The sequence below is a fragment of the Neodothiora populina genome (genome assembly GCF_041146345.1).
Source record: "Neodothiora populina strain CPC 39397 chromosome Unknown canker_contig_8, whole genome shotgun sequence".
Taxonomy (NCBI): domain Eukaryota; kingdom Fungi; phylum Ascomycota; class Dothideomycetes; order Dothideales; family Dothioraceae; genus Neodothiora; species Neodothiora populina.
This window is the reverse complement of record NW_027191411.1, coordinates 1217142-1237015: the sequence shown is the minus strand read 5'-3', so window position 1 is coordinate 1237015 and position 19874 is coordinate 1217142. Positions and strand designations below refer to the sequence as shown.

The 19874-nt window shown below is 52.8% G+C and overlaps 6 protein-coding genes across 7 annotated transcripts; 3 read left to right on the top strand and 3 right to left on the bottom strand.

The window, feature by feature from the left end:
- Window positions 1-550: 550 nt before the first annotated feature.
- On the bottom strand, window positions 551-4918 carry AAFC00_006881 (uncharacterized protein; the record flags this gene model as incomplete). Its single annotated transcript, XM_069346902.1, has 1 exon — window positions 551-4918. The coding sequence occupies one exon, from the start codon at window positions 4916-4918 to the stop codon at window positions 551-553; it is 4368 nt and encodes a 1455-aa protein (XP_069199781.1).
- Window positions 4919-6110: 1192 nt separating this feature from the next.
- On the bottom strand, window positions 6111-6760 carry AAFC00_006880 (uncharacterized protein; the record flags this gene model as incomplete). 2 transcript variants are annotated; one of them, XM_069348377.1, is made up of 5 exons in its annotated part: window positions 6111-6136; window positions 6198-6263; window positions 6344-6494; window positions 6659-6673; window positions 6734-6760. In XM_069348377.1, the coding sequence occupies 5 exons, from the start codon at window positions 6758-6760 to the stop codon at window positions 6111-6113; spliced, it is 285 nt and encodes a 94-aa protein (XP_069199779.1). The 2 variants fall into 2 exon arrangements, with proteins under 2 accessions (XP_069199779.1, XP_069199780.1); XM_069346901.1 differs by lacking the exon at window positions 6659-6673 and having other exon boundaries at window positions 6719-6760.
- A 391-nt stretch (window positions 6761-7151) lies between these two features.
- On the top strand, window positions 7152-8034 carry AAFC00_006879 (uncharacterized protein; the record flags this gene model as incomplete). Its single annotated transcript, XM_069346900.1, has 3 exons — window positions 7152-7432; window positions 7495-7605; window positions 7725-8034. The coding sequence occupies 3 exons, from the start codon at window positions 7152-7154 to the stop codon at window positions 8032-8034; spliced, it is 702 nt and encodes a 233-aa protein (XP_069199778.1).
- Window positions 8035-13137: 5103 nt separating this feature from the next.
- AAFC00_006878 (uncharacterized protein) lies at window positions 13138-14345 on the top strand (the record flags this gene model as incomplete). Its single annotated transcript, XM_069346899.1, has 3 exons — window positions 13138-13601; window positions 13739-13906; window positions 13967-14345. The coding sequence occupies 3 exons, from the start codon at window positions 13138-13140 to the stop codon at window positions 14343-14345; spliced, it is 1011 nt and encodes a 336-aa protein (XP_069199777.1).
- A 373-nt stretch (window positions 14346-14718) lies between these two features.
- AAFC00_006877 (uncharacterized protein) lies at window positions 14719-15731 on the bottom strand (the record flags this gene model as incomplete). Its single annotated transcript, XM_069346898.1, has 2 exons — window positions 14719-15431; window positions 15482-15731. The coding sequence occupies 2 exons, from the start codon at window positions 15729-15731 to the stop codon at window positions 14719-14721; spliced, it is 963 nt and encodes a 320-aa protein (XP_069199776.1).
- Window positions 15732-16783: 1052 nt separating this feature from the next.
- AAFC00_006876 (uncharacterized protein) lies at window positions 16784-19067 on the top strand (the record flags this gene model as incomplete). The annotated part of the gene is made up of 4 exons (XM_069346897.1): window positions 16784-16911; window positions 16989-18506; window positions 18558-19001; window positions 19055-19067. 4 exons carry the CDS (start codon window positions 16784-16786, stop codon window positions 19065-19067), a joined length of 2103 nt encoding a protein of 700 aa, XP_069199775.1.
- Window positions 19068-19874: the final 807 nt, after the last annotated feature.

Below are 19874 nucleotides of genomic sequence, written 5' to 3'. Positions count from 1 at the left end.
ATGTATTGTTTTCTTACTCATTGCACCTTGTGCCAGGTTCGATGGACGGATGAACAAAAACACAAATACCCAGATCATGCCGTTTTTGCACGAACGAATATTCCTTTTCAGATAATCTTCTCGATAATTCCCACTATTTACATTATTTTACTACTTGCTTTGCACCACCTCACCGCGGTGTATACCTCGATCGAAAACAAGATGGGGAGAAAGTTCAAACTCAATGTCGTTCGACAATGCGACGTGTGTTTGATAAATATGGAAAAGAACTGCTGTTTCAACCCAAGGCCGAGGGAGAGATGAGAGATGGACGGACCGACTCATCCCTTGCAAACCTCAAGGCCTCGAGAACGCCGGTGCCTGCCAGCCTGTGGATGAGAAGCTAATAAATCTGACACCATGTCACACATGAGTCTGAGGGCAACCGCCTTGTATATCGAAAGGCTGTAGTACGAGGAGGACGCCGTGAAGGTAGGTGTGACGTCGAATATAAGAAGGGGCAGCCACCCTCTGTGTGTATTCCTATCTGTACTTTGATGCTTAAAGCACTCTAAGCTCGAAACTTGAATGGAGCGCCTCTGCCACGCCCTTTTGCCTGCTTTGGCAGGCTGCCACGCTTCCGAGCATTCTCTTCGCCTTCAGCGACTTGACCGCTCATTTTGGGAGAAGGCTTGCCTTGCGTTTCGGGTGTCGAAGCAGGCTTCTGTAGGCTAGTCTTTCTGCTACCTGTGAGCCTAGGTGCAGAGGGTTTCTTCATGGGATCGGACGGGCCGCTCGGCGAAGCCGCCGGCGCAGCATGTTGATTCCTGTTGGGTCGACTCGGTCCTTTCCTCGAAGAATCTTCGTTTGAGCTTGCAGCCCTTGATGGTACAGGTATTTCCTTTGCGATGGCCCATGCTTGAGGCAACTTCAATCTTACAATCTCAGGCTTGGCGTTCTCCACTAGAAGCGCGGGAAGGCCCGCCCTTGAACGAGCCTCAATGCGTTTGCTGAACCTTGTATCAGTCCTAGGGGAGGTGGTCCCGATCTGGTACGAAACGGTGCGCACAGCTCTGGGAAGAAAGACCCGAGGGGTCGAGCCGAAGCTGAGCTCTCCATCGAAGATGTCATCGACACCAGGCTTCGACACGGCTTCGAATCTCAGAGGCTTCGTACGAGGGAGGGATACGGTAGTCGCGACACGGGTCGAATCGAACAGCTCTACGGCAGCCTTGGACGCCGGCGCGACAGCTGGAGGTAGCGCTTGGGGTCTCGGTGGTGTTCTAGGAGGAGACGGCGGGGTCATAGCGGTGACCTGAGCCCGTCCGAAAAGACCATTGAAGCGTGCCTGCCAATCTTGACTGGCAACCAGTGGCTGCGCCCCAACCCTGTAAGAGGCGTTGCGCTGGGGCAGTTGTGCGGTCGCGGATTTAGCTTGAGGGGAGGGAGCTGGTGGGAGCTTGACTTTGGGCTTTGCTGATGGCAGTCTCACATGCGGATGCCTTGTATCTCCACCACATGCAGGGTGATCCGCCTCCTCTGGTGGAGGCGAGCCGCCGTAGAGAGCAGACGGGAAGAAGCGCGATTGTTGAGGAGTCGAGGTAGGAGTCATTGGAGGTGGAGATAGAGATTGCACGCCGCTGGCATACGCTCCGAGAGGTGTAACTCTACCTGCGGCCCCGGGTGCAGCTACCGGGCTGCCGAAAGCGCGAGTTAAGCTCGATGGTCCAGTTGGTAAACGAACCGTGCTCTGTCCAGGAACCTGTCGTTGCTCACCCATAGATGCGCCAGGGCTGGCAATCTGATGGGAAATCGATGTTTGCGACACCGGTGGTGCAGGACTGATCATAGAGTGGCTACTTGTAGGAGCATCTGCACCATGAACAATTTGCTCGGTACCAATCAGCTTCCGAGGACCACCAAGCCATCCTTCTTCCACTTGAGTCTGCTTGTAAGTTTCTGTCCATCTTTGCTGAGGGACGCCATGGTCTCTTCTCTCAGAAGCCAGTCGTGAGACCTCGTCGCGGTCTCGCTGCTGGGCTTGCATGGCAAAGTTGGTCCAGGCGGATGTGTCACGGGGCTGCTGGTTCTGAGATCTCGAAGCGGCTTTCTGAGGCGGTGCGATGGGAGCCGGCTGATATGCCGGTCGGGCGGTCTCTGGCAAGGGCGAGGTGCCGTTGAACTTGGGAGACTCGACGGTCTCGCTTACACGAGAGTCTATGTTTGCATTTGGACCCATGCGTTGATCGCCAAACCCTTGGGGCGAGATCCTGGGGGCGTATTGACGTCCGAAGGTAGGTGTGGAGGAGAACGGGGCATTTTGGTGCTGTTGTAGCTGACCCGATGGCATGCGAGAATAGCCGGTATCGAAGGTGCCGTTTCCGATATGTCGGTTGTTTGTAGGAGGTCCCCAAACGTTGCTACCTGGAGCCGTGTGGCTTGCGATATTGGGACTGCTCCATATAGGGAAAGAATCCGAGGGGTTTGTAAGGTTAGACATTGCTGGCATGCCGCGCAAAGGCTGAGCCTGATGGTCTCCTGGGGAAGAGAAAGTAGAGGTGGGGATACTCGCGGCCGGCGCCTGTGTAGAAGGCTGGCGCTGATATGGCGTACGAGTCGACATCTGGGGCGAGTGCTGTTTCAGGCCAGGCAGCTGAGGTTCTTCGAAAACGGGAGCCTTTGGAGCAGCGCGCGCAAAAGGCGTCGGCGCCTGAGTGAAAGGAGTAGGGCTGGACTCGGCAAGCCTTTGCTTCTTCGGTGAGGACCTCAGTGGCGAAGCTTGCGATTCGATGCGTGAAGGCTGGGCTTCGATCTGTGCCGCCTCTACGACAGGAGGCTCTACAACCTCAAGTTGCTTTGCCTCCTGCACCGCCGGTTTTGGTTGGTCAGCGGTCGAGTCTTGTTGTTCAGATTGAGCCGGAGCTGATGCTGCAGCAAGAGCCTCGAGCCGTTTCCTAATCCTCTCCTTCTTCTCGGCTTCCTCTCTTTCCCACTCTTCCTGCTTCCGTCGTTTGGCGGCCTCACGAGACTCCCGGAGGACTTGCTGCTGTCGCGCAATTTCCTCTTCCAACGACACTGGTGGCGCCTGCTCCTCGGGCCGAGTAATGGCAAGCCCAGATGGCTTGTCTGGAGCGGTGCCCGATGCATCCACATCATGCTCGACGGCGTGGTCGTCAGCAGATTCGTCAAAGGTAGGACGATGCTCGAGCTGTCTGGCATCAGATGGACGATGATCACGAATGAAGGCGCTGCCGCCACTGAGGCTCGAGGTCCGCCTTCGGCTTTGGAAAGAAGAGTCTGCCTGACTGCTGTGCCGAGTCTGGAATGCAGCAGAAGGTTCGGCCGGCTGTGCACCTGTATGATGGGATGAGCGCTGCAACAGAGCAGGCTGTCTCACAGAGTCATGCTGTCTCGAAGGACGACGATTCTCAGGGACAGGCTCGTAACGGCCAGAGTGGGAGTTGAACAGCTCGCGGTGAGCTCTTTGGCCATCGCGCCAAGTGGACCTGTCGAATGTATCGGCAGCAATCTCATGGGCAGGCTCGGTCATATGCGAGTGGGCATTGTTGTTGTTGTTGTCGAATGAGTCGAAGCCGTGGGGATCGCGATGGCCAAATCTCGAGGAATGCTGAGGCTGTTGCGAAACCGAGGGTGGGTTGATGATGACGGGAGGAGCCTTGTCGACGGGAGGAAGAGGAGCCCAGGGAGACTTGACGGGAGCGGCAGTGACGCTCTTAGGGACAAGAGAATGCTTGTCGCCTGCGCCCTGAGGACCGGTCCCGTTCTGCCTAGCATGCTGCTGTGCAGCGCCTGGTCTCAGGATGGTCTTGGTTGTGGATGACGAGAGCGCCGTTCGTTTCAACGCTGTCAACGTGGGTCTGGCTTGTGAAGACGAGTCCTCCACGGCGGGCGTAGTTGACTGCATGGGTTGAGCTGATTGTGTGTCCTGTGCCGAGTGAGCTCCCTGTGCCGCTTGTGGTGCGCGTGGTCCCTGTGTCTCTTGCGCCGCATGCGCAGCCTGTGCAGCCTGTGCCGCTTGTGCTTGTTCCGCTGCTTGTTGTTCTGCCGCATGAACTGTAGATTTTGTACCATCCATCCACTCGACAGTCTCAGGGGCCCAGTCCTCTTCGTCGTCGTCCTCATCTGCCCATTTGGACTTGCCGTCCTGCTCATCCTCTTGCAGGCGACTTGCCAGGTGAATACCGTACTGTTGTTTCAACTCCTCATCGGTGAACTGCTTGGGAGGTGGCGGCGGGACGGGCTGATTCTTGTTCCATACTGTTCTTCCATCCGGGGCAGCAGCTCCGTCGCCGGATCGCAGCCTGGGAAGGTCACGCATCGCGCTGCCAGACTTCGCAACAAGTCGAGGCTTTGCCACAGGCTGCACAGTAGCTGCCACCGGACTCTTGGCCGCCAGAGTAATCCGCGGGGGGGGCTCAGATACAGAGGTGGCGCCAGCCGTCTTCGCAAGGAAGGTCTTGGTCACGGAGACGGGCTTGAAGGAAGCGGGCTTCTTGACCGATGTCGACCTGGGATGCGAGGTGTCCTCCTTGGACTGGTCGACGCTGCGCGCACGACTTGTGTCGGTGTCGGAGCCTGCGCTGGCGTCATCGTGTGAATGCGAAGCATCGTGACTTCCGTTGACAGCAAGCTGTGGTAAAGACACTGGTCGTTGTTCGGGATTCGTGCTAGCGCTATCAGCATCAGGGGTCGATTTATCCATGCTGGCTACATGAGATGATGCAGAGGGATGTGTCGAAGATGCTTGTGATAGGGGCGTGGAAGAGGAAGCAGAAGCAGAAGCGGTCGATTTGGCGATTGGGTGGTCGCCGGCAGGGGCAGCATCAGAAGAAGATTGGTTGGCATGTGCGTCAACGGACGACTGCTCGCCCGTCGACCTGTCGCTGTTTACCACATGGTGGGTGGTCTGATCGGCCATAACAGATTGACTGTCTGGAGCGCCGTGGCGAGTGGTGTCAGTAAGAGTAAAGAGGGAGGAGTGGGCGAGGAGGAGGCGAATGCGCGAAGAGATGGGCAACATCATGTGTTCTCGAAGCCCCGACGTCTGCAACACTTGTGCAACAAGCAGGCCTCGAAACACAGGCAACCAAGACCTTTAGATGGGGATGGAAAAAGACTGGGTGATCATATTTACCTAATGCGAGAAGTATAAAGGACTTCGGCGAGAACGACAGCGAGTTTGTTTCAACTCTTCAAGCTCTGCACTCGAGGAAGTTGCAGTCACTTGCAGTTGCTTCTTCTGGTCGTCCAGCGCAATGGCAGCAAGTGCGTCGAAGCGTCGAAGCGTCGAAGCGTCGAGGATGAGAAGCTGCGAACGAGTCAAGACACAGCGGCCGCCGCCGCGCCAGCCCAGTACTTGTATCGCGTGAAAGCTGAGCCGAAGTAGATGCGCCGCCGTGATTCGACGACCCTGCGGATTGTTATTCACCTGCTTGTGCGCTTTTTAATTCGTGAGAAACTGATTCCGTGTTTGATGAACATGGGTGAGTACCTTGATGCCAGCAGCGATGATCGCAGAGGCGGTGCTAGCGGCAGTAATATCAATAGTATTGGACGGCGACTTCACGCTTCCTACAGTAGCACAACGATGACAGACTTGGCAGCCTGGATTCAGTCAAGCTGCCCGTTTCAAATGTTCTTATTGAGGCTGGTGGAATAACCTTCAGAGATGCCACGCAGAACTGCATCACTCGAAGTACACTACAGTAATGTCGCGATTGACAAGATTCCTCACCGTGCGACAAACATTAAGGTACTTAATGTAGTCACCACTCAAGGATGAGGTAACAAGGGCACTTTATCACGGATATCATAATCTACCACGACGTCGAGAGAAGAGGCCTTAACTTCGGCTGTAGTAGATCGAGATCAGGCATCCATGTACAACCCAGAAGCTTTCATCAGAGACGCTGTCTGAACCAATCATGCTCGTCACCCTGACGGGGAGCGAAATAGCGAGGAGAGAGGAAGGCACTCGACAAGGCAACCATGTATGGTGTGTAGCAGACCTCAAAAGACTTTCTTATACACTCTAAATACAAAGGTTGGGGCCCTCATTACTGATGTTGCCTCGCCTGTCTTGTCTACCCGGATGACTTGCCAACAACACTCTAGTGAGCGTTGTTCTTGTGGTGACCTGTTTGTCTGTGTCAGCATGAAGGTGTTCTCGAGACACCCGCGGAAGGGCGGAGACTGACGCAAGTGGAAGTAGTAGTTCTGAGCGTAACCGAGGAAGATCAGACTGCCAATGATGTGGACAAGAGCTGGTAGCGAAAGTGTCAGCATGGATGCTTCAAGTCGTTGGGCAACCCCTCGAAGGCGAGGTTGACAGAGGCAGACGTACGCATGGCCGATGGGTTCTTGCCGAAGTAGCGAGCCTGGTATCTCTGGAGGAGACCTCTGGGCTTGACATCGGGAGCGGGACCGCGGGGGAGTCTCTCGTAGAAAGAGACGACTCTCTGCATGCGGACGGCGTCTTGCGCTGCGCCAAGGCCCTGGAGACAACCAATGTCAGTCCTGATCTCTTTTTCCTTGGAGACTTTTGTGGATATGCGTTCGAAGATGTCTGGTTATGCAGACGGAAGGCGGCGGTCGTGGCGGAGGTTGAGGTTGTCTGGTAACAATCTGTCCGGAAGACGTTTTGCGCGAGAGGACTTACAGAAGGCGAAGCGATCTGCGAGACAGTCAGTACATGTTTGCGAGTCAATTGACATCCGACGAGGAGATGACATACCTTAGGGGGAATGAGCGAGGACACCATCTTTGCTTTTGAATGTATGAGGACAGATACGATATGATCTCGAGGGTCGTCGACTGCTTCAGGTCGTGTCCCAGTAGAGGTGCAGGTGCTCTCCGGCTTGCACATCTGGTCCGAGCGTCGAGGACGTCGGAGGACGGAAGGTGACGGGAAATGCCGTTGTTGTCAGGCACTGTGATTGGCTGATCGGGGCTTCGCTGCATGGCTGCATTGCTGACCACCTCCAACCACTGCGACTGGGTGAAAGCACTTTGGCAAGTACTGTGTATACACCAATACACAATACAGCGTCTTATCCACGCCAGTTCTAATTCCCGGCAACTGTACGGTTGGAGAGGCTCATACATACACCACCACCGCCTCTCGAGTCCGAAGACACACACCATCAATAAACATGTCGCCAATGAACAGATTGGCAGCCAGCAGACTGCTCGGCGCCGCAGCCAGGCCCACCTTCTCACACCAATTGCCATGCGCCGTACGATGGCAGAACACCGCCAACAACAGGCCCAGCAAGACAGAGAATGCCAGTGACGAGGGTCCCACCGCGTCCACCTCCGAGCCCCCGAGCCCCGTCCACCTCACCAAGGGCGAGACCGAGAAGACTGCCACCGGTGGAAAGGCAGCACCGAGACATTCTCCCGACTGGAACGCCGTCATTGACTACAGAACCTCGTGAGCATTGCTGAAAGACTCGGAAGAAAAGTCCTGGTCCGCTTGGCTCATACTACAAACAGCTCTTTCTCCCCCGTCCCCATGCGCGTCATGGATGGCAGCGAGCCCGGCGACACTCTTGCTGCCGCTGTCGTCTCTGGTGCCCCCGTCGATCTCCAGGCTCGCACTGTCCGGTGAGTCTCCACCATATCTCGCCGGCTGGCCAAGTTCTGTACCTGCGGCTCTGCATTCCTTCTCTAGCCATTGTCGCTGCTTTCGCTGTGTTGTACCACTAACACCCTTCCTTGTTTAGCATCTACCGCCCCGCCAAGACCGCTACTCAGTCTGGCAACTGGAACGCTCACCACTGGCGTATGGACTGGGATGTTATGAGCAAGGGTCACAGATGGGAGAACCCCCTCATGGGCTGGCAATCATCGGCCGATGCCATGCAGGGCACTCACCTGAACTTCAAGTCCAAGGACGACGCCATCCACTTCGCTGAGAAGCAAGGATACGAGTACTTTGTGCAAGAACCCAACGAGCGAAGAATCATCCCCAAGGCCTACGCCAACCAATTCCTTCACAGCCCCAAGAAGCTCAAGATGGTGCGCACAAAGTAAAAATATCCAGCTCCGCGAAAGCGATACGGGCCTGCAAGAGCGAGCGCTTGTACATGAAGAGAACCAACATTTCCTACGTCTGCCAATATTACAACATTTTTCCATTTCGAATCACCATTCCCGTCATCTTGTGACAATGCGTGCGTAGGCATGCGCAAATTGTGAAAGACTGCACTACTTACACAGATCATGTTTTCAAAGGCTATGGTAGTATTGTATATACTTACATGCTGCTGTTATCTTCTAGCAAAGCTGGGGGAGCTGACCAACACTATCGTTGCTTTGAATGTTTCAATACTCGTATATTTGGAGAATAAACAATAAGTAGCGAGCGCTCTTATTAGTCGGTTGCAGTGTTTGCATCCTATGACAATTGAGCAATCATACTATCCTGCGCTTTAGCCGAGGATAGAGCGCATGATTCGGTCAAGTCCATTAACAGTATAGACTGCTCGTCTTGGAGTGGCATTCACCTTCGTGTAACTGCCTAAGTCAAGGTAGGTAAGGTAGCATGTGTAAGCACAGTCGCCACGTCGCTTAAAGACCTTCTGTACCTCGATTACATTTTCACATCCTTCCGGCCCCCTCGACCCCTCAGATATTTTTCTTTACATGAACCAATAATCGACGATCAGGTGTTCTTGCTTATCGCAATCCTGCCAGCATCTATTTGAGGGAAGATGGACACGACACTCCTTGAAACAAGCATTTTAGGCTGCACTTCACCCCACGTGTCACGACACCAATAAACCCTGATTGAGCTACACTCCTGCGACAACTCGCCATGTGCGTCGACAAGGAAGACGATCTCTAACACGTTATCTCCAGTCTCCGATTTACATCGTACCTACTACATCATTCTTGCATCCAAATCACAACATCCAGATCGGAATGGATTATCGTCCAGAATGCATATGCACGAGAGACATTGCATCAGCAAGTATCTTTGCTGCTCGAACCAGCAACATCCATTGAAAATGCAGCGATGTGGGGATCCCTAATTTAGATTGCTCGGCCATCAATCTATCGCGACTGCATGCTCAGCTGCACGGACGCATTTCACTACGATTTCCTGTATACTGCATAATGTGTTGCTAGCGTACTCTGCCGTGGGATCACATCTCCACTTTGCCTCGACAATCATAGAGGTTCGGATAGGCGGATGTACAGTATGAACAAGGTGGAGTCCTCCCTAATTACGATGGACTTGGAGCCTGACCGGCCTGTCGGGATTCACGATGGTTGCCGGCGGCTGTTCGAGCCTGGTAGACCATCAAGTGCATCGTATTGCCCATCTATATTCATCAAGCAGCAAACTGATGGACAGCCTTCATCGCAGCCTCTGGATCGCGCTGCAGGATCTATAAGTATATCCGACGGCCAGTTGTTATACATTCGTGCTCACTAACAGTCAAGACCGGCATCATTCCACTCCTCGGCGATCTGTTGGCCCAATATCTAATATTTATGGACAGAGAAGAGAGAACTTTGTTGACGTGTTTCATGGATTTCGTTGCACAGCTTCCTGCATGGCTGCAGGCGCTCGACACGCTTACTGCGAGTGTAAGTGAGTGGAGGTCGAAGCACGCCTCCATCCAGCATATCAAGTCGATCTCGCGACCGAAGGCGACGTCATCTCTAGATACTCTTGCACCCATAGACACCCAGCAAGTCCTCGCTACGTCGGAGACATTGGCCCTAAGAACGGCTGGGGCCGTTCATGATGGGCAAATTATTTCGTCCTTGACAAGGAAAATTACAGTCATCCACTATGATGGCGATATCCAGAAGCAGATCGAAGGCCTTGTTCAGCGGATCAGTGCCGGTCGAGGTCATGTACGCAAGTGTAAGATGTCCGCTCGTATGGCATCCATTCCGAGTATGCGCAGTGACAGCATGCGTACAAGGTTCGGTTCAGCAATCCATCATCCTGAAGCCACTCCGACTGTGCAGAGGAAACGAAGCTGGCAATGTGACCCCGCCAGTGTCGAAGATCATACAGCCAAGGCTTTGAGCGACACTGATGCTTCTCTTGTGCAAAGTCAACAGTTGTGTGAGAAGATAGCACATCAACTTTTGCGTGATGGCGATTGCGAAGATGACCTTGACGCACTCGGCGGGTGCTTCAGGAATATCTTGCAGATATGTACGGAACAGACTGAAGCTTCGAATGAGCAGACTGGTAGCTGAGATGCACAAAGTCGGACAAGCGAAGATGTACGGCGGGCAGAAGGACCTACAGCCAAGCGTGCAGTCTTGGATATGGGGTTGGTGGGCCTATAGCCTCACGGGCAAGAGCATAATATACTACTGCGCCAGGACCATGAATCACGCCTCACGTAGCAACGGTGCGATCTTGCAGAGCAGGACTTGAATTGATTGAACTCGGCCCATCAATGAAATATGCGAAAGAGCAGGGTAAAGCAAAATCGAGGAGCACCTACATATGTCTTCAACGACGGATGTAAGTAAACCATCGAGGCCCACTACCTGTGAAGTTACCCAATGGATGACTGGGGCTAGAAGTATCGTTGATACGATATTCGTATGCTCATATCTGCAAAGCATGACTGCCGCAGTTAAGCTTACCGTTGGGAGATACCTACTACTAACATAGCATGTTGATCCGACATCACCATTGTGGTGCCTCGAGTTGGGCTGGTCTCCAATGTCTCTGCGTTCACTTGCTTGGACCCCATATATAATGCCGGTCCCCATCGAGTGCCAGTAATCTACTATGCGTCGAAAACCTATAGCGTGGGCATAAAATTCACTTTCGTAAGTGGAGCTTCATCGCAATTACTGTGGACTCCTACTCCGGTGCCTGAAAGTCAAACCATAAAGAGAATGATGATTGATGTCCCTGTAGCAGCTATGATGGATCCTCTGTAAGTAGAAGGTTGTACATTCCCATGAGCAGAGGCTAGAGTAAAGCTCTCCCCAGTTGTGAGGTGCCGGGAGAAGTATATTAAACGTTTGTTTGATGCCCTGTTGAGTTTTCCAGTCCAGCTGGTCGTCTCCAACAAGATATGGCCGAAATGCAACATGATGGTGATCGTTCTGACAAAGCAATATATCGCGACGTCAAGTATCCACATGGCATGTTGAACAACAGCGAGTTAAGCCGGACATATCAGAGGGGCCACGGTGGTCATGACAGCTATAAGAACGGCGAACACCAGATAAGACGCAGATGGGTGGAGGAGCTCTAATACATCCTCCGTCATCGTATCATCCCGGCGAATCAGCATACTCTCCGACATGCCACGCACTACAACGACCGTGCAGTGGAGTTCGAAATCTCGAGACGGCGGCTCTCGGGGCCTGAGCCACCCATCTACGCCGAGAAGTTTATGACTTGGATGGCTCCTTTAAGTGGTATGCAGCGGGACTCTCCGGTCAGGTGCACAGCTTTGGTGTCTTGATGTACTGTATCAGCTGCTCCTCCACTAACGCCCTTGCAGCAGCTGTAGCGCCGTCATCGATACCCTGGAGCTTCAGAGGGCGGACCTTCGTACGGTTGCTTATATGAGCCCTTGTGGAGATAGTGTAGCTACAATTTGCCTGTCGAGACGTAGCAAGGAACTGTCTTCATTGATTCATACGAGCCTATCTCGGCGAAAACTAAGGTGTAGCACGAGATACTACTACCCGACTTTCCTACCACGCAATCGTGATTCTGCTTACGATATGTATCGCAGAGACGCTTCGAAGTACAAGTCTCATGCAAAAGCTCATATCCATCAATAGGGCCCATCCGGTCGGGCCAGAGCGTTCCGCCCATGGTATTACGTGACACAACACCTATCTACTGGATGGTTGTAGGTATCTATCTACGTATATCAGTGATCGCTCAGATGCTGGTTAAAGCAACCTAGCTGTATCTTAGCTTCCAACCATTCCCTAATCCTGCTTGGGAAAGGTGTGAGAGCCAGCCGGATCGCGCTTATGCTCTATTCGGGAAGTACAGGCGAAATGCACCCTTCCACCTTCACCCCACCTCCCCTCGAACATCACATCGTTCGGGTCCCTGTAATCAAGCTTTTGTGGCACCAGCCCTAGACCCGGTTTTGTGTTGCAGCAACAGCGAAGCCTTGTTCTTTACACCTACGATAATTCAACCTGGCATTTGTTTGTCGATGCATAATGATGCGTTGATATGTGGGGGGAAGTGCTGGGAGCAACTAGGCGGCGGTGCGAGATGCTGCAGTAAGCAAATGAGGGTAAACTACAGTCGAACAAGGAAAAGGGCCGCGAAGCTCTATCTGCGGTATCTCACAAGCATAGCATCCGGATCTGCACCTAGACGGTTTGCGAAAGCCTCGAAAGCCTTCCTTTTCGCCCTCTGCAGAACCTCGTACCCTGCATATCTCGTGCATTCCGTTACGCATCATGTGTGATGCGTGCAGTATCAATCGTTCGAAAGCAAGCTCCTTTTCCCCTAATACAGTTTTCGGGGCGGGTAAGGTAAACCTTTAGGTAGAGCTGCTGCAGTCCTGAAATTGTGGGGATTAGTGCTATCTAAAGTAGTGGTATCTCTCTATCTATGGAACCAGGGTCCGACCAAGCGACCGACGACCGACCAAGCGACCGGTGTTGTTTGAGGAAGGGAAACGGAAGGGAGGGGAGGTGGGCACATGAGTGACCTGGCCTTACTCTTTCTAGATAGGTACATGGTATATAGACTTCTTGTTCCATCTCTTCCTCTCTCTCTTCCTCTTCTATCGCTGCTTACCTACCTCACCTACTTGAACAGTTCGAAAGACTACCTGAGCTATACAGTACAACTACTTCTGTTCTCTGTGACCGTTCTGATTTGAGCAGCTATCTACACGCGACTGCCTGCCCCCCGGTCTGGACCACGCATCTCTATCAACTTGCTACTTTACTTGCCTGTCTGTCTGCTATTGTCTACACCGACTACTCTTTCACACGCACGCACAACCCCCCCAAGGCCAAAGAAAGAAGCCCCAGCAAAGAGGGTACCCGCGTCGTATTACAATAGATGTCGGCTGCTTTTGTCATCCACAAAAGATCTGGAAGGACCTTTATCCCCCTTAGTAATTACAGCAGTAATTTACTCACTAGTAGTGATAATCAATCATGGAGGGATCTAGCAGCAGCAGCACCAGCACTAGCACCAGCATCAAACCTGTTCATCAACAGAAACAAGGTGTCAGCGGCGGCTTCTCTCTCCACAATGTTCAACCAGCCTTGAGCGGTGCTGCAGACGAATTGGCTAGTGTCAATATCAAATCGTCTTCTCCCGCGACCTCTGAGGCCGCCGCCGCTGCTGCTGCTGCTCCCTCCACTACTACTGCACGAGGTGGCAATCTGGTCCGTCGTGTGACCTTGTCCGAGTACAAGCAGGCGGCGCTGTGCCTGGCCGAAGCCTTTGCCGACGATGATGTCTGCCGCTACTTTACTCACACTCCGGACAGCGAGCATTGGAGCGAGGCGCAGAAGTGGAAGCTCCATGTTGAGATTATGGAGTATATCACTTATGCCCATATCCTCAAGGGTCTTGTGCTTACCGTTGGGCCGAACTATGGCTGTGTCGCTTTGTGGTGAGTCTTTCTTCTTTTTTTTGGCATCCGTGTAGTGTGTCTGTGCTCTGGTGGGAGAAGTGTCTTGATTGTAATTGTTTTGATTTTTGGGATTGTATGTGACTTGCATGACGCTGATCAGAGATCTATTTGAATAGGATGCCGCCTGGTCAGAACATGGATGACTACATGACCATCCTGCGTAGCGGACTCTGGAGACTCTATTATAAGCTATCTCCTGACGGCAAGACCCGCTTCTTCGACGAGTTCTTCCCTCTTTTGCATGATACAAAGCAAGAGGTCATGGGTGCTAGAGACGACGACTCGTGAGTGAAGAATCTATCCCTGCCACAAACGCCTGTTCGCCACTGATTACCTTTCGCCAGATGGTATCTCGTCTACATCGGCACCAAAGCCGCCGCGCGCGGCAATGGATATGCGCGAAAGCTCATCGAGTACGTGACCTCGATGGCCGACTTTGAGGGCAGGGCGTGTTATCTGGAAAGCAGCAACGCCATCAATCCGGCCATCTACCGCAAGCTGGGCTTCGAGAGCATCAAGAAGATCGAGCTGGCCGACTCGGAGAAGAGACATGAGTTGGAAATCATGGTGCGCGAGCCGGTCATGCATGAGAAGGTCAGGCTCGAGCTGCCGCCTGCTCTCACAAAGGTCGACAGCATGTTCGCCAGCGACGCGTCTCAGCTCAGCGTCACCACCAAGCTTGGAGGGGACAGGATCGCTTGCGCCAGCGTCAGCATGGGCTGAGGGTATGGTGGCCATCTCGTCTCGTCTCGTCTGCATCACTACAGATATTTTGCTGCGTTCCTCGCTGATTGCTTTTTCTTCGTTTCGGATTTTGTTCCAAGCTTTCACACTCGTTTAGCTGTCTGTTTTTGCTCGACCTGTCGTTTTTTGCAACTTTTTCGCTCCTTCAAATATCATCGTCTATCATCGATTGCCTGCCCAACTGATCATTCGAGCAAATGGATGCCAATTCGAGAAATCGTAGCGAAGGCGTATGCATGTCAAGCCATCATCTATAGTCGTAATATGCTGTAAGAACCAGAAAAACAAGAATCTGATCCTCTAGTAGAGCGTTTGAGACGGTAAGCACCTTGCGCCCAGAGTGACTTTCAAATCATAGGAAATAATCCCTCACTGGATCCGACCCAGCGTGTTGCTGTTGGTTCTGCTGCTCAATGCGATGTGCTTCGTTCTCCGGTGCAGCGTCAAAGACATTCCATTTCCGCTCTCCGTACGGGCTGACTTCGAGAACACTAGCCAGATTGCCGCAGCGGTAACAGTAATTCGGCGCGCTCCACACGGTCGACAGCCTGTCGTCGAACATGACCATGTAGCCCTCGTTGCAGAGCTGATGGGCGCGCAAGATATGGTTCATGGAATTGACCTCGAGGAACTTCCTCACGACCTGTGCTCCAAAGGTATACCCTGCGCCTCGTGGGCTGAGCGAGAACTCATCGCGCTCGCTGTCCGGGTCGCTCCAGACCAGATCCGCCATGGGTCCTTCGTGCGGGATCTCTCTGAAGCGGTCGATGATTTTGATCTGGTCGATACTGTGGATGCTGGGGCTCAGGCCGCCGTGCACGCAGAAGATGCGGTCGTCGATGACGCACGACAGCGAGAGGTAGTCAAACATGTCTGTGAAGTGGTGCCACACGGCCGCGTTGCCGTACTTTCTGCTGCATTCCGTGTAGAAGCCGTAGGATTGCGTGACGCCGCGTGACTCGTGGTTGCCGCGGATCAGGTGCACGCGGCGGGGGTAGCGTAGTTTGAGGCAAACGAGCAGAGTGATGGTCTCGACGCTGAAGAGGCCGCGGTCGACGTAGTCTCCTGTTCGAGAAGTCAGCGTTTTGGGAGTGACGTCGGTCCAGCTCTCATACCAAGAAACAGATAGTTGGTGTCGGGACATGGGCCGCTGATCTTGAAAATCTCGAGGAGGTCAAAGAACTGGCCGTGGATGTCTCCGACCACAGTGACAGGCGCCTGGACGTGCACGACATTGCTCTCTTTCATGAGCAGCTCTTTCGCTTTGGCGCATATTGCCTCGATGACCGACTCCGCGAGCAGCTCCTTCTTGTACAATCTGGCGATGCACTCGTCGAGATCGATACTGGATGGAAGGCCGGGCATGGCTCAGTCTAGCCACGATGCAAGTGCAAGTGCGGCGGAGGCAAGGAAGATGGCGAAACCGCCTGGCGCGCTAAAACTGGCTGGCTGGCTGGCTCGAGGGGGCCGAGGGGCAACTCTTCTCGAACTCAACGACAAGCGAACAAGAGAAAGACGGGCAGATCCGGTATCCGCAATGGTCGATCTCTTTCACACATGGTCAGAGTCTTCTGGCATGGCGAAAGGATGATGTGGGAAAAAAGAGAGAGAGAGAGAGCTTGAATTTCTGAAAAGGATGGGCGAACTGGACACATCAACTAACCTCAGGTACTGTACCTCAACCTCGCTAAGGCATCCAGGGATCTGGACCGAGCAAGTCTTAGTAGTGAACTACTGTACAGCTACTGTGTATGTTTGGCATTAGATCAAACACAGTTATCTTTCGTATAACATTCAGGTTGTCAGGACCCTAATTAAACCTTTTGCTGTAATTTGCTGTAATCTGTGCTCGAAACTTTACCCGAACTCGCTCGCTCGACAATTACAGTCCATCACTTTGTTGATCTTCGCTGTCTGCTCTGTATACTCTGCCCACTTACTAGCTACTACTGTGTCGTACGTATTCCGGGATCACTACGACGTCTGAAGGAACAAGAGCAAGGTGTTTGCTTCAGACAAGACCTAAGTTGTTTCGCAACCTTGCGCTTGCTTTCATGTGTGCGCACACCTAGTCTGTGCACTACTGCTTCCCCTTTCAAACTACCTACCTGCTCTTTCTCTCAAGTCAGATCACCAAGATACACAATCAGCCTCTCGTACTTCTGTCGCCGCTTTCTTGCTGTCGAGATCCCTCAGCGTGTTCCCAGGTCTATTTCCATCATTGCCGTGTATATATTCCGGCCCTCATCATCTTTAATTCCACAATTTTATGGCATAACCATAAGAGCTGCGTAAGCCCCGTGGTAAGCCCCGTGGTAAGCCCCGTGGCAAGCTTCGTCCGCTTTCCTGCATTGAGGAACTCGTCTTTGACAGAGATATGATGCCATTTCATCATTGCCATCTCAGTTCTCAATCACATGGCTTCCTATCATCAACCATATCCTAGTGGGTTTGTTGCTCCACCACCCTCAACTTGGGTTCCACAATCTTTGCCGCAAGCCCATTATGCTCACCCCGTGCAAAATCAACAACCGGCAGCAAATGGGTAAGTCTCGTGATCAACCTCCTTCGCGGAGTGTAATAGCTTGTCGTCTCTCAAGAACTTTTCCTAATTCGTTTCAGTCCTCCATTCAAAAAGCAAAAAGGCAATCCAGTCATCACAAAATATCCTCCTCCCCCTCCTGGCTGGAAGCCTCCAATCCACGCCTCAGGCTACCAACCGCCTATGTCTGGTTATGATGCCGGTCAAAATGGCATCGTGCCTGCTTCCGCGCAGTACTACCCTGCGCAACCCTCACAGCAGACTTTGCCACCATATCAGCCACCGGTTGTATACGCATACACTGTGTACCAGGCCCAACCAGATCAAAGCTACCAACAGCCGGCGGTGCAAGTAGATCCGACTCAAGCGTATCAGCCATTTCATTCACCGGCCGATGCTCGGGCGCACGCCTATCCGTATTATCAGCAGCCGCAACCTTATCAGCCGGCACAGTTGTATCCTGCATCTACGGCAGTCCTCCAGCCTTCACCCCAGGCTGGATACTTTGACTCGGTGAGCGATTGGCAAACATCGCAAGTAGAGCACACCGGATCGATTCCGCCAGTCCCTTATCCAATTGAACCAGGCCTGACGGCTCTGCCATCAGACGAAGACCACGTGGCTCTCAGACAAGCGAGTACTGACGACTGCGTTGATGAATTTGATTTTGATGGCGAATCCTTGGACCTCACTGACGAGATTGATCCCCGTTTCAGTCTCGGTCTGATAGTTTGGCATCCCGCAGTAGAGAGGAAACGACCGCTACCAAGTACGTTTGAGGAAGCTGAGCTCGAGGCCGAAGTCGAGGCTCCCACCGCTACACAATCAGCACAGGACGAGGATGTATCGTCTTCAAAGTATTTCGGGTCCGGTGAACAAGATTTTATGCGCAGTGTCAGAGACACTGACGAGTGGAATGACACAAAGCACGATCTGATCTTTGTCGAGTTTGAGGATAACCCTGAAGTCGTGCCGTTGGCCACTGTCATAGCTAATCGATATCGTCCTGATAATTCAGCCGATGAGGATGGGGGCGATTCAGATGAGAAAGAAGAATCCACCATATCAACAGGCGATAAAGTACAAGAGAGGCAGCCCTCGTTCCAATCCCATATTGTATCCCAGCCTCAAGGAGATATACACGACGAGAGTGATGGAGATCAGGCTATGGACATGAGTGAAGACGATGACGAGGATAGCCACGACAATGAGACTAAATCTGCAACATCAATAGCACCAGATCGAGGGGAGGAGCCAAAGCCGGTCACTGTCGAGAAGGGCCGGCGCGTCGCGCAGCCAAGCCATCGTCACTCTTTGCATGGCCGACAAACCCACATCATTGAAAGCCTCGAAAGATCCATAAGTCCCGCGGCGTACCAAACCCGCTCTCGACCGCCGCCGACACGCCAGACTCGCTCTAGATCTCCCGAGAAGCTGCGAAATAGACAAGGCTCGCAGCAGCCGAGAAGGAAACCAAAGCCACACCCGAAGGATCCAACACAAGAGAGTGTTCTCGCCGCACTCGGTGTCGAAGGCTTACCCAAGACGGTCTATCCTACTCCGCCCCCTGCTCTGGGCCCCCCAGCCTCACCGGAACGGTATGTGTATATTCTCCAGAACAACGATTTTGTGAAACTAATGCCTCAAAGTAACGGCTCCAGATCTCCCGACAAGTTCGGCAATCGGAGAGATCCACCTTATCATCCACTTCCCGTTCCTCTTTCATATGGGCCACATTTTCCCCCTCCACCTCCCCCACCTCAACGTTCGCCTTCCTACGACCCTTGGAAAGCACATGACATTATGCATGGCAATCCTCGGCGAACCAGATCACCATCCATCACGAGCCAGCATACAGCTGCTGGATCCGACTTTCATTCTGATGACCGTTTCGACATGGACGCAACTCCAAAAGCAAAGCAACCCGTACCTCCGCCACCGCCACCACATGCACGCTCTGATGGTCCAGGGAGCGGTCGCAAGAGGACTTTCGACCACATGGCCGAGGCAGAAAGCGACAAAAGGAGACGCCAACTGGATGACACGCCAAAAGCACGGCGCAAGCCGAACTATGATAGGACGGATGCATACAGGTTTGTTTTATGTCGTTAAAGCGTACTTGAGCAAATGCTAACCTCAAGATCAGCCGTCGCTGGTAGGTCATTCCAGACCGGTAAGCACGTTACGAAAAAGTCTGCGCCCTGTTGGCGTTCTCGCGTTTCCCTCCAGCCGCAGTTTTCACTCAAGTCAGCCATGTAAGGGCTTCTTGGGGATTATTCAGATGGGCCGGGAGATGGTCTGCTGGAAGACTTATCATCATTATCCTACGAAGAATCTCATGCATGACGTATCTTTCTTTTGAGTCAAAAAGAGAGATTGATGCCAGCAAAAAGTGTAGGGACTCTGTCTTCCCAGTTTCCTGCGTTTGCTTCTACTTTCAGAGCTTTATTTCCTTGCCTGAATATTCTTCCTAGTCAAAAACTTCGCAAGCAAAACAGCAAAACTATCGCTCATGGCTTTTCTTTGGTCTCACTGTTCTCGTTGCTCTTCTCCTTTCTTCGCTGCTTTCTGTTGCAACATTCGAGTGCATCCGACCGATTGATACCGAGTGTGCCGCTTTGCTATGCTGTTGATCAGCTGGTCTACGTTGGTTACTGTACAGCCGACGTATCGTCAAGATATGATGCTTGTCTCTAGACAACTACAGACCTGCCTGTTCAGAGCCAGCGTGTCCAGTGAAGTAAGTTTGTTGATAGTCTCGAGGACCAATTGAAGCATTACCACGGTACATGAATGTGATTGATCGGTCCAGAAGTATCTCAGTCATGTGAGTTTTATAACACATAGCCGATGGTCAGTCCGTCAGCACTCAATCGGTAGGCACCTCACAGTACAGGCAGAGGCGTGGAGCACTATGCTGTTGTGCTCAGTACAGAGCTCGACAACTGCCTGGCGATCAGGAGAAC